Source organism: Solanum stenotomum, chromosome 4 (assembly GCF_019186545.1).
Source record: "Solanum stenotomum isolate F172 chromosome 4, ASM1918654v1, whole genome shotgun sequence".
Taxonomy (NCBI): Eukaryota; Viridiplantae; Streptophyta; class Magnoliopsida; order Solanales; family Solanaceae; genus Solanum; species Solanum stenotomum.
Window position 1 is genome coordinate 20349469 of NC_064285.1, and position 16547 is coordinate 20366015.

A 16547-nucleotide genomic window follows, 5' to 3' on the forward strand; every position below is an offset into this window, starting at 1 on the left:
TTGCCAAACACTTCTCAACTTATTTTAAGTCATTTTTTACTCATTTTAAGTTATTTTTTATACTTGTCAAACACTTCCAGAAGTCAAAAACTGACTTAAAAGTAGGTTTGACCAACTTTTAAGCCAATCCAAGAACTAACATCTTAAAAATAATATAGTGCCTTGACTATATAATTTTTTTTCTTTCTTACTGTACCTTTCCAGTAGACTTGAAAAGTGAGCATTAGAGGTTGGAATGTGACCCTCCTTGTTTGTGTGTTTTCTTATTGTCATTCACATGAATTTGAAGTTAAGTATGTTGTAATAAAATTAAATCTTTTCTTTGGATGTTAAGTGAGTTGAATCCATCTATTTATGCAAAGTAATCGTTGAATCATTGATTAAAAGGACACATTTAAATTCCTTCAGTTGCTTGCCTATTTGAAACAAGTGCTTTATTAAGAGTTAGAGTTGAATTGAATACTATTTTCTCCATATGAATAAGGTGCGCATTTATCTTTGTTAAGTTACTTTATGTGTTGAAATTATTCACTATTTTCCCCAACTCCCAAAGTATTGTCTTCCTCATTTAGTATCATTTTCAATTCGAGGCAGAGTGGATTTACTATTAATTGGTTCTAATACTCGGGTGTAGCATTTAATTGTTACCTTGCTCTCCTGTGAAGTTTTGATTTTTTTTTAATGGAACTTTAGTTTGTTTGAGCACAACTGCTATGTGTTATAGTCTAAGAATGATTTCAACATATTTATTTTTCCTTTTAAATGACCAATTGGTGACTTTCTTTTTCCTTAATTCCATGTGTATTGTTGCAAGTCTGTCAAAATAATTCCCGGCCAGTTATGTGCCACCTTCCATGAGTCCATGAGACTCTTTCCTTGCATTTCGTTGGTTGGGCCTTAGAGGCTCAATTCTATCTTTTATCGAGTCAGTCAACTTTGAGAAATTAAAGAACAAGTCTTTGGAGTTGATGTACAGGTCTCGAAAAGCAAAAAATGGGTTATATACATCCGATATATACTGATACACATCAGGTGTATACGAAAAATGAGAATTGGGTTAAATCTCAAAGTAGCAGCGAAGCAAATTCAATTTCTCCTTTACTTGTAAATTATTTAATTGTTATTATTTATTATTTGTTCTTTTTTTATTTATTAACTCTAACTTTAAAATTATCAATTAACTTAATTGAATTCCTCAAAAGATGAACTATTTCTTTGTGTTTTTTTTTTTTTTAACAAATTTCACTTAATCAACTTGTGTGTCCTTTATTTACATATTCAAATGTTTTTAGTCAAAACTTTCATTTGTCTTTAATTGGTTTAAAATGATTTCTTGGTGTATCGACTAAATTGGTTCAAATTATTATCTATTAAATTAAGTTAAATAAATTCTACTTAATCTAATTTTGCTAAAATTCTAATCATTTGTAATTTAAATTCAAATGTTTCAATTAATGACCTCTTTTCTTAAAAAATGAAAATTGTTCTTTATTTGACTACTTTCTCAAAGTTAATCAAATATTGTAAATTATTATATTTTTTATGTTAAATCATTTTCCTAAAAAATAGTCAAAAATATATTTAACCAAGTCGCAGGATAACCGCATGTTAACAGACACTTCAAATGCTTTAAAAACCTTCTTGAGGTGTAAATGAGAACCTCTTACCCATTTTCTCTAAATTTTTAAAGACTTAATCTGTTAGATTCTTTTTAAATTAAGTTTTCTTAATTTCTTTAAAAATTAAGTAGCGACTCTTTTCTAAGTATTTTTCTTAAATTGTCTTATACTTAGAACATTTCAAAAGTGATTTTTCTAAAGATAGTAAAATTACGGCATAACACTAATAACTGTTAAAAGTTGATTAGTTTTTCATTTATTTCTGCTTATAATTAGATAATTTCTGCATAGTAATTACATTCTATCTGCCTCTTAAAAAATTAATAGATATGTTGTTATGATGTCTGTTTATATATTTTGTATATACACATTAGTTCCTCCATGATCCTTCACAATTATGTGTATGAAATCATGCTAATAAATAATACTAAATTAGAGGCCAATATGAGACATTAATTTACCAATTTCTCCCTAGTCATATATGTATTGATTGATATTAGTGTCTAAATAGGAACCTTATTATTTGTTTAGGCCAAAATCTATCGTTTAGCAAGTCCAATGCTTCTTGAACATTAAGTTGGGACGTTAGGCACCTCATAGGATGTTACATTTTATTTCTTTTAGTTTTCTTTTAGAATCTTAGTATGAGATTTCATTTCTTATTGTCACTATTTATGTATATATACTTATCTTATGTATTTTCATTTTTATGAATATATTGTGACTGAGAAACGGAATTATTGGATGGTGTAAAAAATATTTTACCTAATGCTATGCATATATGTTGCATGAGACACATAGAGGCCAATTTGAAAAAAAAAAAGTGAAAATAATCTAAAATTATGTCTAAGTTATTGTGGTAGTGTGCATGGAGCACCTACAAAGAGGAATTAGATGATCATTAGGTCAATTGTCTGAAGAAGCAAAACACCATCATTTCTAATACAAACTTGGTGAAGAGTATTTTTAGACACTGTTTCCAAGAATAATAAGGTAGAAAATAATTTGGGGGACTCAATCAACTCTTGGATGGTGAAAGCAAGACATAAGTAAATAATTGAAATGCAAATCAAAGTTATGAACAAGTTTGTTAAAAATGAAAAAAAAAAGTGATGATTTGAATCTTTGAATGGAGTCCAACAACTATTGAAATTTACAATAAATTCTTGAAGATTGCTAATGTGTATGAATTAAATTTCAATGGAGATAATAGATTTGATGTATGTGAAGGAAATTATAGGAACATTGTCAATTTGGCATATAAGAAATGCACCTGTAGGGTATGGACCTGTTGACACCCAATTTTGACTGACCAATAGCTCTTTCTGAGTTGCTGCTCGATTAAATATGTATTTTTAAAAATCTATGTCTTTTATAATATGCGTAAATTTATATTTAATTGTATCTAAATAATTATATACTTTAATATTCATAATTTAAAAAATTATTGTTACTATTATTATTATTATCATTATATTTTATTTTTAATTATTATTATTGTTGTTGTTATTATTATTAATAATAATAATAATAATATCATTATTATTATCATTATAATTATTATAATTCTTGTTTTTATTATTATATTTATCGGTAGCTAAATTTAAAATAATTAATTTGCTTATCTATTTAATGTGTATAATATATTTGAGTTTGTTTATATCATATGAAAATTATTATTGTGTGTATTATCTTATTATTTAGATAACAATTCATTTAGTCTTCCTCCAAACTATTTAAGTCATAACCTCTTCTATTCGATTTATTTCAAATCTAGCCTTCTATTTCAATTTCGTTGTAATTCTAGCCACTTGCTCATTTCAGTTTTAGCCTATTTAAGCCAATTTATGGTTATCAAATTCCTTTAATCACAACCATATATGATATGATTCAATATCAAAGATCCAATCGCAGGCGTTCATTCCAATCAGATCAACGGTCTAGATTAAGAATCCCTCCCTTCACTTGCCTATATTATCACACCAAAGACCAAAAACCTAATTTAGTCCGCTCTTCCTCCATCGCCCAAAAATCAAACGCCATATTGGGGCTTTGAATTAAAGGTGACATTAAGGTGTCAAAATAAAGGGGCGGTGACATAAGTCTTAATTATTGAGTGTAGGTGACAGTTATGTCATTAATGATTAAGGATTGTGGAGTTTCCCTCAAGTTTATAAGTTGGCAGTTTGGTCCATTGAATTAAATGAGGCGTAAAAGGGTAAATGACTAAAACCTAATTTAACCAATTTTGGTGGAAACCAAAACTGGAGGGACGCCACTAGTGAGCTGAACCAAAAGGGGAAATAAAAGATTTTTTCCCCCCGCCTCCCGCCGTATTCCTCTTCTTCTTCTTCGTTCTTGCTTGCTTGCGTGCCTCTCTTCTCTCTCTTTATCTTCCTTCTTCTTCTTTTCGTACATTGTTGGTCTTGGCTACTAGTCCTTGAGCTTTCTTCTTCTTCTTCTTTTCTTCTTGAATCAGATTTAGCTAATCTAATTAGTGGACCAGATTCCGTTCTGTATCAATTGGAATTACTTCATAAGTGATTGGGGTCACCCATCATTGTTTTGGTAAATAAAACTAATAGTTCTTTTAAATCATTCATCATCATCTGGGTAGCTGCAATTTTTTCAATAATTTGCATTCGCGTTTCCAACAGAATAGTCATATGTTGCAACATATGTTTTATACATTTTGCCACAACATGCAGAATAGTTATATGTAGCAACATATAAGCCTGGCAACGGAGCCGGGAGGTGCCGGTTCCGATTCCGGTTCGTCCCGGTCCGTTACCGGTTCCGTCTCGGTTCCGGTTAGTCCCAGTTTGGTCCGAAACGTAGTGGGTCCGGGAGGGGTAATGGGACGGAAACCAGGATTTACCGGTTAGTCCCTATCCGTCCCGGTTCGGTCCGGTTCGTTAATTTTTTTTTTTTAAAAAAAATCTTAATAAAAAATCTAAAATTATAGTCGTTGAGAGCTGTTGGGCAACGGATTTTGGGCCCCACCAACGGCTTTTTCACCCCAATAACTCCCTTTTTACACCTCCCTACCCCCCAAACTTTTTTTAATACCCCAACCTTCTAAAAACTATATTTTTATCCTTTTTTTTAACTATAAATACCCTCAATCTTTCATTCATTTCACTCAGAAGTAACAAAAATATTATCTTCTACTCTCTCCTCTCTCTAATCTCTTATTCTCATTTAAATTACTAATTTGGTCTTTGGAAATTAGAGCTTCAAAATTCAACTTTCAATTTTCGGCTTTCGGTCATACACGTCTACTTTTTTAAGTAGACGTTTGGGACATTCATTCCAACTCACTTTTCATTTAGTTATTTATTTGTTTGCATTTAATTATTTATGTTGTAAGTAATTAGTCTCTAGTCTCTAGTCTCTACTTATTTAGTTATTTATTTGTTTAACATTTTAGTATTATATATAATTTACTCACTTTTTCATATTTGATTATGAATTCCGGTAAAAACAATGTTGACAAGGGTAAAACAACCATAGTTGATTCAATCACTAATTTATGGAGCTCAAAATCCAAGAAAAATAAAAAAAACCGGTAGTACTTCTCAATCTAAAACTAAAAAAACTTCTCAATTAAAGATTAAATACGGATGATTATACGCATGTTGATGAAATTGTTTATAATATTGATAGTAATAGTGGATTAGATCCTTATCATGAACAATTACAAAGAAGGTTTGGTAATTTTGATGAGGAATTACCTGAAGATGATGAACATGATGATGTTAATGCTTATGTTGATTGTTTTGATAATAATGTTGATGAATATGATGATTATGAAACTGAGCCACCGTCGGCTACTAGTCCCACTCCCAATCCCTCTTCCCCGGCTCTCACTCCTTTTCGTTGTCCTGCTCCCGTTCCCCCCGTGCATCCTACGACTAAGGTAGAACGCACTAAAAAATCAGTTGAGTGGCAATTTATGACTCAGAATGAAGATAAAACACAAGCTATTTGTAATAGTACTATCCTTCCCGAAAATGTAGGAGTAGAGGACTCTAATATGGTCCAAACACAATTAAATCCTTCTAATGTTTCTGGTTCTAGTATACAACGATCATATAGTAGAGAAAAAGATCTTGAAGAATTAGCTAAAATGATTATTGTTATGGGTTTGCCATTTATTTTTGCTGAAAATCTCGGTTTTGTTCATTATATTCAAATTGTGTATAATCCACATTTTAAAGGTTTTACTAGAAATACAATTAAAAAGACTATCTTTGATTATCAAGCTCAACATTTTCAATATCTTCGTTGTTTATTTTATTATATTAATTGTAAAATAACTATGACTTCTGATATGGGCCGTAGTGTAAATGGTAATGATTATTTCACTATTATTGCACATTCGATTGATGAAAATTGGACTTTGCAAAAAAGAATTGTAGGTTATAAATGTTGTGAAATGCATAAAACTGGTAATTATATAGCTCAAGAAATTATAGATGTTTTACAAAACTATGAAATTTGTGATAAAATAAGTAGTGTCACATTAGATAATGCTTCTAATAATAGACCTGCTACTGAAATACTAAAACCGTCTCTTTGCCCTATTTATATTGATGGTTTTCATATTAGGTCTACTACACACATATATAATTTGATTGTTAGAGATGGTATAACAATGTATAATGATGGTTGAATAAAAGTTGAAACTGCATGTCATTTTATTTTTAAATGTCAAGTTAAGTCTAGAAGTAGAGATTTTGAAAATCGTTGTCGTGAATTTAATCTTCCACCTAGAAAAATTCCAAAATCAGTGTGTACTAGATGGAATTCTTTCTATGAAATGCTTGAAGTCGCTTATGAATATAGAAAACCTTTACAAATGGTTTGGAATGCTCATAATTCAAATATGACATATAGAGTTGATCATGATTGGAATGACATAAAATAATTTATAGAATTCTTAAAAGTTTTTTATTTAACTACAAAAAAAAATATCTGCACTTTATTATCCAACTATGTGCTCTGTTTTACCTAATTTTTGAGTTATTTCTAGTAAATTTTATAAATTCAAAAATAAACCAAGATTTGAAGAATCTGTTAAGAAAATGATTGAAAAATTTTTAAAAATATTTTATTCTTATTCCTCAAATTTATTTGACCACTTGTTTGTCAACCCACATTACAAAGATGAAGGTGCATCATGAATAGTTGATAAAATATATTTTAATTTGGGTATTGATAGTGAAGATGATGAAACACCTAGTTGTCAAGATGCTAAAGATAGTATAAAAATTGAAGCTAGAAAATTGTATGACTTATATAATTCTAATATAATGAATGTAGTACATAATGAAGAGCCTCAAAGTTCTAGGAGTAGATATAATAATGAAGATGATATTGATGATATGATAGATTCTTATATTGAACTTTCTCATAATGATAGAAATGATTTTGATGCATGTATTAATCAAAATACAAAAGCTACTACTATTGATCTTCTAGAATGGTGGAGGAATCGCGGACAAGGATTTCCAAAACTTCAACCGGTTGCTCAAGATGTGTTACCTATTCAAGTATCTTCAGTAGCTTCGGAAGGTTCTTTTAGTGCAACAAGAATTCAAATTGGAGAGCATAGATATTAATTAGCAGCAGATAGCTTGGAGATATTGGTACTATTTAGAGATTGGATTAATGGCGAGAGAAGGAGTTATGGTCGTCCACCTTTACCGACCAAATTTGAAAATGACGTTGATGAAATAATGCAAGAATTTAGTGACGACGGCATTGATGCAATGGAGGAACTAGCTAATCAACCAATTCCAGATCATGTTACTAGAGAAATGTTAAATGATTTAAAAAAAGATTTCCTAGGTAGCATGAACTATTAAATTTAAATGTCTATTAGTATAAGTATAATAATTCGAGGTCTAACTCAAATAGAACCCTTCCTAGAAGGTAGCTGTGTAGATTAGATTTTTTAATACTCAACCAATATTTTGTAATTCAACTTGTACTATTTAATTAATATTAATAAAAGTATAGGCAATTCGCCTTAATTCTTTTTTACTGTCTTGAATTTAAATTTTTAAACTTTTAAAGTGTGAAATTTAAACTTTTATAGTTTTATAGTTTTAAAATTTGAATTTAAATTTTCAATCTTTTAAATTTTAAAATTTGAATTTTAAATTTTCAAACTTTTAAAGGGTGAAATTTAAACTTTTATAGTTTTAAAGTTTGAATTTTAAATTTTCAAACTTTTAAAAGGTGAAATTTAAACTTTTATAGTTTTAAAGTTTGAATTTTAAATTTTCAAACTTTTAAAGGGTGAAATTTAAAATTTTATAGTTTTAAAGTTTGAATTTAACTTTTCAAACTTTTAAGTGTGAAATTAAACTTTTATAGTTTTATAATTTTAAAGTTTGAATTTAAATTTTCAAAGTTTTAAGTGTGAAATTAAACTTTTATAGTTTTATAATTTTAAAGTTTGAATTTAAATTTTCAAAGTTTTAAGTGTGAAATTTAAACTTTTATAGTTTTATAGCTTTAAAGTTTGAATTTAAATTTTCAAACTTTTAAAGTGTAAAATTTAAACTTTTATACTTTTAAAGTTTGAAAGTTTGTATTTAAAACTTTAAAAGTATAAATTTTTAACTTTAAAATTATAAAAGTTTTAATATTTTTTGAGTAATGTTCCTAATTTTTTAATTTTAATAATTTTATTTTTTTAAATATAGCCGTTGGGACTCGGTTTCCGGTTTGGTCCGGTCCGATCCCGGTCCATTTCCAGTCCGGGACGGGTCTTGATATTTTTTCCCGGAATTACCGATTCCGGTCCGTACCGGTTCCGGTACGGTTCCGGCCCGTGGTAGCCGGTTCCGATCCGTCCCGATCCGGTAGTCCCGGTTCCGGTCCCGTTGCCACGCGTAGCAACCAAGGGCGGACCCACATGGTCCTATATGGGTGCTCGAGCACCCATTAATCTCGTATCGAATTATATATATTTATATCGAAAGAAAAAAGAATTGTATCTATTTTATTAGAGAGCTCCCATAGGAACAATGACTTAATTGGCGTGGTAGTTTATTGTGGGTCTTCGAGGTCTTTCATTCTTTTTATTTCTTGGTTCGATTCCCTCCAAAGACATTATTTTTAGTTTAAAAATTAGCTCTTCTCTTACTTATTGATTCTAATTGGACTTCATTTTATTTTTTTCTCCCATGCAGATTATTGCTTTTTTTCTTTCGCTAGTGGCCTTTTCTAGCATTTTTTTTAATCCAAGATAATTTTTATTGTATTTTTGCTTCTTTAATTTTTTTATTATCGTGCTTAAATATCATTGTCCTTTTTTTATAACAAGTGTTAAATTTGTGCACTTATATTTGTGATTGATAGCTAAGCAATAACGGAGCCANATATATTGACACTCCTTAACTTCTACACTATTTTACTTCTTTATATTTTGACACTCCTAAGTCAAAATTTTCTATCCGTCACTGTAGCTAAGGGAGCACCCACAACCTTGAAATCCTGGATCCGCCACTGGTAGCAACATATGACTTACATTTCGCAACATAATAGTCATATGTTGTGACATATAACTTACACATGTTGCCACGTGTGATTTATTTGTCACAACATAACAGTTATATGTAGCAACATATATGACTTACATCTCGCCACATAATAGCCATATGTAGCAACATATGACTTACACATGTTGTAACATGTGATTTATTTGTCACAACATAACAGTCATATGTAGCAACATATGACTTACATCTTGCCACAAAATAGTCATATGTAGCAACATATGACTTACACATTTCTTCATTACTACGAATTATTTTTTTAATTAATTTCTTCAGGTACAATAAATGGAGGGATTATTTGTAGGTATTGATTGTCGTGGTGAATGGGTCGAGAAGAAAAATCGATACATTTGGCGTTGGAAGGATGTAAGAAACAAGGAGGGTCGGTATGGATGACTATCGAAAGAAATATTTTGTATGATGATTTTATTTGGAAGGGTGCCAGAACCTCATTTGTTGGGAGCAAGACCAATTTGTTGCACTGTTCATCAATTCTATCACTTTCGTTGTGAATTATGTAGTTGTGATGTAGAAATAGATGAAGTAGTTAAATTTATGTATTAATTAAATTTTCATGTGTGGCAACATATATACATTTCTTGCAAACTCATGGAAAAAAAGGTGACCATTTTGTGTTTTATACTGATTTTTGAATTTGTTCTTTATAAAATGTTTAATTTAAAAAAATTTGACATTTTTCCATTGCTAAATCGCTCAATTTATCAATTAACTCATCCTTGAAGTGACATATGTGGCAAGATATGCACGTTCTGTTGGAAAAAATGCAACAGACATGTCATATGTGGCAACATATGTATATCATAAAATGTTCTTTTGGAGGTTAATTCAATTAAATTGTCATCTAATTCAACATGTAACACTAATATATAGTCCTACAACATGTCTAAGTACAAAATTATAGTCTAATACAACAACATTCATCAATTATATCAATTATTTTTACAAAGACTATCATACCACTAGTTCATCATACAAATAGTTATATAAAGCCCCTGTAAATCATTGTTTCAAGTGTTATATCATATTTTTATTGCTTAATTATGGTTCAAAGTACAAAAATTTGGTCCAATTTGATATTTTTCCATTGCTAAATCGCTCAATTTATCGATTAACCCATTCTTGAAGTGACATATGTGGCAACATATGCACGTTCTGTTGGAAAAATTGCAACAGACATGTCATATGTGGCAACATATGTATATCATAAAATGGTCTTTTTGGGGTTAATTCAATTAAATTGTCACCTAATTCAACATGTAACACTAATGTATAGTCCTACAACATGTCTAAGTACAAAATTATGGTCTAATACAATAATCTTCATCAATTCTATCAATTATTTTTACAAATACTATCATACCACTAGTTCATCATACAACGACCAAGTAACTCCATATGACAATTTTTTTTGGTTGATAGTGCCACGTAGGCCGAAAAGGGATAGAAAATCATTTATAAAATAAGTTCGAGGGGAGGGGGGGTAATAGGACCTTAGTATAGTATATGTTTTTCTCTTGGATTTCGGGCATAGATTGGAGGGGTACATATGCATTTTCCCTTTAATTTTATATTGGATAACAAATAATAGTGCAAAGTTAGCGAATCATGTATTAGTATTGATATTGCGTAAAGTTCCTCAAGCACTTTTTACTCCTAAGATGTAAATATTCATTTACTTTGAAATTGAAAATAATTTTTCCTTGTAATTACATAAATTTATTTTATATTAAAAATTTATAGGGATTTTTTTTTAGTTTGATAATACAATAAAACTAAATAAAGTATTTTCAACATTTTTCATCTTAGAAAAAATCTAAAACATTTTATCCATGTTTAATTATAAAATAAAGTACTATTTGTTCATGGAAATATGAATAAATATGAATACACTTGTATTTTACCCAATCCATTTGTTATCCAACCCATTTTTACCCATATTAGATATGAATGGATTGAATTATTATCCATTTTATATTGACCCATTTTCAACCCGCCCAAATTTTACCCAACCCACCCATTTGCCACCACTAACCGTAAGTAACAAAAACTAAGCAGTACACATTTTTTCTGTTGGGCTAAACTTTCAGAAAAATTTGCCACTCAGGTGCAATACTAATTTATGGAACGATAGATATGTTCAATTTTTAGTGCATCCATATTGTCTGGTTATACGCTTAGTGCATCATTATAGAAGTTTAAGTTTTGTCTATGAGAAAAGACATCAAGTCACCATTAAAGTCGTGTATTTGTATAAAAATGCCTTAACTTTGGAAGTATCCTATGACCCCACAGAACTATTTAATATTTTTGTAAATGGGCCATTTTGACCCATTCCCTTGTCTGTATTGTCGTGCGTGATGCTCCCTCATGTGATAGAATTCAACCCGGCCCGATCCTATTCTTTCAAGAAAAGTCGTCTTCTCCTTTTCTTTTCTGATTTCACAACTTCCCCTAAAATCTCAAAGAATAGAAAAGTCTTTTCGATATCTTGGTGTTGATAATCTCGTTGTTGATGTTTCTTGGTGAAGATTCTTGGAGGGACAAGGAATTGAAGGTCTAAAAGGTTAGGGCTCTACATCATATGATAAAGATCTTCTTTTTTTAAATTATTGTGATTTTAGGGATTATTATAGTGTAAAGAGTGTTGGAATCGACCTATTATAGTTGCCACTGTTAGGATTTTATAGTTTTTCGTTGTGTTATTGAGTAATTGCTACTGTTAGGGTTTTGTGTTATCAACTTAGTGCAACTGTTAGTGATTAGGATTTTGTGTTATCGACTTAGTGCGACTATTAGTGATTGCGTTTTAGGTTAGGGTTTGATGTTATCCACTTAGTTTGAATCTTATTATTCGTCTCTTATACATTTGTAGACTTCAATTTGTACATTATCGACTTGTTTACAAGTCTTTTGATCTGTTAGTGATGGGGCTAAATGTTAGTGCTATTGCTACTGTTAGTGCTTTTTTTACTCTTGTTAGTTAGTGTTTCTGCTACTGTTATTTGTTAGTGATTATGTTTGTCGTGTACAACTTGTTAGAGTTTGTTCTTGAAACGTGTGTTTGAATTGTGTTTGTCTTTTTTACATGCCTTTCCAGGATGGCTATTACTTTGATAACTTTAAGATGGTATCATGGGGGGTAAATAGAATTTGGTCCCCCACCTAAATATATTGGGGGGCATGTGACATAATTCCTAGATGTAGATGTTGATAGGATGTCTTATTTTGAGTTGAGAGACTACATAAAGGAACTAGGATATACAATAGATTGTGAGTTTTTCATTAAGTGGGATGAGTTATTGGTTCTTGTTGATAATGATAAGGTTATATTTGACCTTTTCAATATGATAAATGATGGGGATACAGTTGAGGTGTATGTTATTCATGGAGTTAGTGAAGCTAATCAGGCCCCACTTGAATTGGAGTTTGTCCCCAATGTGAGTGAGAGTGGGGTAGGTGAGGAATCTTTTAATGAGACTTCTAACCCTAATAATCAGCCGCTTACTTCTACTTTTCCTTCCAACCCTAAAATTGGTCCTTCTAAAACTTCCAGCACTCGATTTGAAGATCCTCCTACTATTGTGCCTCCACTATCTCCTTCTTCTACTGTGCCTCCACCATCTCCTTCTTCCACTGTGTCTCCACCCTCTCCTTCTACTGTGCCTCTTCCTTCCTATGTACCTTCATCTGATCCTATAATAGATAATGATCCAATTGATGATGAAGTGGAAGATGAATCAGGATGAAGGGGATACTAATGAAGATACTGAGGTTGAAAGTGATGTCCATCAAGAGTATATAGATATAAGGGTAAGCAAGAGGCATTTCAAAAGGTCACAAAGGAGAAATAGAGGTACTACTTCAGATCAGATTAATGTTGATTAAATTGGGTCCAAATATAGGGTATGATGAGACAAATATTGGTATTAGGAAAAGCTTAGTCGGTACGCTAGGAGGTGATGAATCTTAGTATCTAAGTGATGAAGCTCCTAGCTTTGAAATAGATGATAAAGCATGTTGGGGAGATGGTGAAGAGGCTGATCAAGTAGTGCATAAACCTGTTACAAGGAAGAAAACCCCAAATAAAGTTGTGTTTGATGAAACTTCTGAAAAGGTTGTTTGGGAATTAGGACTAGTTTTCAGAAGTGTTGATGAATTTAGAGTGACAGTGACAAGCTATGCAGTTCAAGAACATATTCAAATTGAAAAATATGTGAATGAGCTTGGCAGAGTTAGAGTGAGATGTTGCAAAGAGACTTGTCCTTGGTAGTTGTGTGCAAGTAAGGATAAGACTGGTGGAGATTTCATAGTTAAACGATACAACCTGTCCATAAATGTCTGACATCAAATCATAACTATCTTTGCAACTCAAAATTTTTTGGCCACCAAATACAAAGAAAGAATAACTCAACAGCCAAACATCAACATTGTGTTGTTGCAGGACATTATTAGAAAAGAGTTGGATATCCATGTTGGTAGGACAATAGTGAGTAGAGCTAGGACTAGAGTGTTACAAGAGATCACGAGTGATCACATTGTGGAGTACGGTAAGATCTTTGATTATAAAGATGAAATTTTAAGGAGTAATCCATATAGTACTGGTGCAGTGAAGGTTGGAGAAGAAGATGGAACTGGGAAGAAATTTTTTCAAGGATTTTATGTTTGCTTCAATGCTTTAAAGAAAGTATTTTTTGAGGTGCTAGGAATTTGTTTGGTTTTGATGGGTGTTTTCTCAAAGGTGTGTGTAAAGGCCAGTTGTTAGTGACAGTTTGTAGGGATGGAAACAACCAAATGCTGCCTATTGCTTGGGCAGTTGTTGAGGTTGAGAATCAGTTTACCTGGACATGATTTCTTGAACTAGTGAGGAATGATCTTGATCTTGGAGAAGGGAATCAATTATCTATCATTACTGATATGGAAAAGGTAAGACCTTTATTGACTTACTATTTGATTGTGTTTTTTTTTATGTTTTTAATTTTGCATTTTAATTATGTTTCTGTTATGTTGCTTTGTTAGGGACTATAAATTGTTGTTCAGGAGGTATTGCCACTGGTTGAACACATAAAATGTGCAAGACATGTTCTTGCAAATTGATGTAAAAGATATAAAGGAATTGAAAGAAGAAGAGTATTTTGGAGGATTGCTAAATCCACATTTGAAGCTGAGTTGAAGGATAATATACAGGCAATGAAGAAATTAGGAAAAGATTGTTTGGATGATCTTTTATGGTACAACTTGGATACATGGTGCAAGAGGTATTTTCAGGACTATAGCAAATGTGATGTTGTGGACAACAATATGACAGAAAGCTTTACTGCTTAGATACTGCCTGCAAGGTATAAAACAATCATCACAATGCTTGAGGAGATAAGGGTGAAGATGATGAAATGAATTGGTGATTTGAGTGAGTTCTCAAACACTTGGATCACTAATATATCTCCTATGTCTTTGAAGATTTTGCAAGAAAATATTGAAAAGTCTATGCAATGTAACTAACTTGGAATGGAGAAAGAGGTTTTGAGATTAAACACTATGGATTTACACATATTGTGGACATTGTTAGTAGGAGTTGTAGTTGTAGATCTTGGAAACTCAGGGGCATTCCTTGTCCTCATGGTGTTGCTGCCCTTCATTACAAGGAGTTGGAACCAATCAATTTTGTGGCTAGTTGTTATAGCAAGGAGACCTACTTTAGCACATATGCCCATTTTATTGAGCCAATGAATAACATGAAAATGTGGCCAACATCAAATAATCCAATTATAAAGCCACCAAAGATCAAGAAGATGCCTGGAAGACCAAGTAAGGCTAGAATAAAGGAAGCATATGAAAGCAAAAAAATTGAAAAGCTTAGCAAAAGTGGTGCTGTTATGACTTACTCAGGCAAGAGGTACTGGTCCAAGTCAGTCAACTGAACCATCTTCTTAGACACATACTTTTATTTGTTACTTTCAAATGTAAGTTATATGTGCATGTATATGTATTGATATATCAATATACATGCTACTAAAAGAGCAGTAGGAGGCAGAGCAAGAGGTAGATCAATAGTTCAACTCAATCACCTGGAGTTTCTTCACATGTGTATATATATATTCATTTGTACAAGATTTAGTTGTAATTGCATGCACTGTTGTGTGAAAATCAGGCCACCACAAATAATGAACGTGGTAGAGGAAGAGGCACAAAAAGAGTTTCAAGTTCTATACACAATATAGATATGCTTTAATATATGAGTTTCAAATTACAGACTTTTAATGGTAGAGGTAGAGGTAGAGGTAGAGGTAGAGGTAGAGGTAAAAGAGTAGGAACATGTAGAGGAAAATGAATGCCTTAAGAAAGAAATGTGAATGAAGGACTATGTAGACGAAGAGGAATGCCTCAACATAGTCAAACTAGTTTTGAAGAAAGAGGGAAGAGACCAGTTGAACATGAGGACACCAATAGAGGACAAACAAGAGCTTTTAAAAGGTCAAGAATAGTAGGTGTTGGCATATACCAAGCTGAAGATGGATTTAGAACTATCAATGTAAGTTTACAACTCTCAATGTAAGTTTACAACTTTCAATGCAAGCCTAAATGTGTTTTGATTTGAATATGTATTTATTTGACTAAGCAACCTGGATTGCCAAGTAGAAGAGCCATTAATACTGGTACAAGAGTGACAAAAAGGGGTGATGTTGTTACTGGTGATATTGGCTACACACCAGTTTGTGGATTCAAATGGAAGGGGAAGACAACTATTACCAGTACCAACCTAGAAAGAATGAGGGTTGAAAAGGTTATCAAAACTAGGTCTGCAGCTACTGCTACTACTAATAGCCAGAGCAAACAAGTTCAAGTAGGATGACTCATGTGCCATGGAAGTAGGGCATTTTGATGTTGTCTTGTTCATTTTGACAAACAAATTTTAATTATGTATATTTTTGTGTTGTTTTTGGTTGGAATCAAACTCAATTTAGCGTGTACAAAACAAGATCAACTTGATAGCAATACTTCAAATTGAATGATTATGTTGGAATGAAGTCCTCTTTTTGATCAGTGTTTTTGTTGCTTTTAGCTATATTCTTTTGATTTATTTGTAGTTGAACATATTTTTGAAGTTTCTCAAATGGTTATGTAACTCTCTCAACTTTTACAATACAAACAAACACTTATATATATATATATATATATATATATGAACTGATATGTTTGACTGACTACAATTACAATATAACAGGACACAAACAAAGGAACTGTAAGTACACTGATACAAGGAAATACACTTGAAATCTGAAACTAGAAGCCTAGAATTGGATTGAGAAGATAGAAGAAGAGGGAGAAAGCTTTCAGAATC

The 16547-nt window shown here is 31.4% G+C and overlaps 1 protein-coding gene across 1 annotated transcript; it reads left to right on the forward strand.

The window, feature by feature from the left end:
• Positions 1–15584: 15584 nt before the first annotated feature.
• On the forward strand, positions 15585–16058 carry LOC125863429 (uncharacterized). The gene is made up of 2 exons (XM_049543626.1): positions 15585–15737; positions 15825–16058. The coding sequence occupies exons 1-2, from the start codon at positions 15585–15587 to the stop codon at positions 16056–16058; spliced, it is 387 nt and encodes a 128-aa protein (XP_049399583.1).
• Positions 16059–16547: the final 489 nt, after the last annotated feature.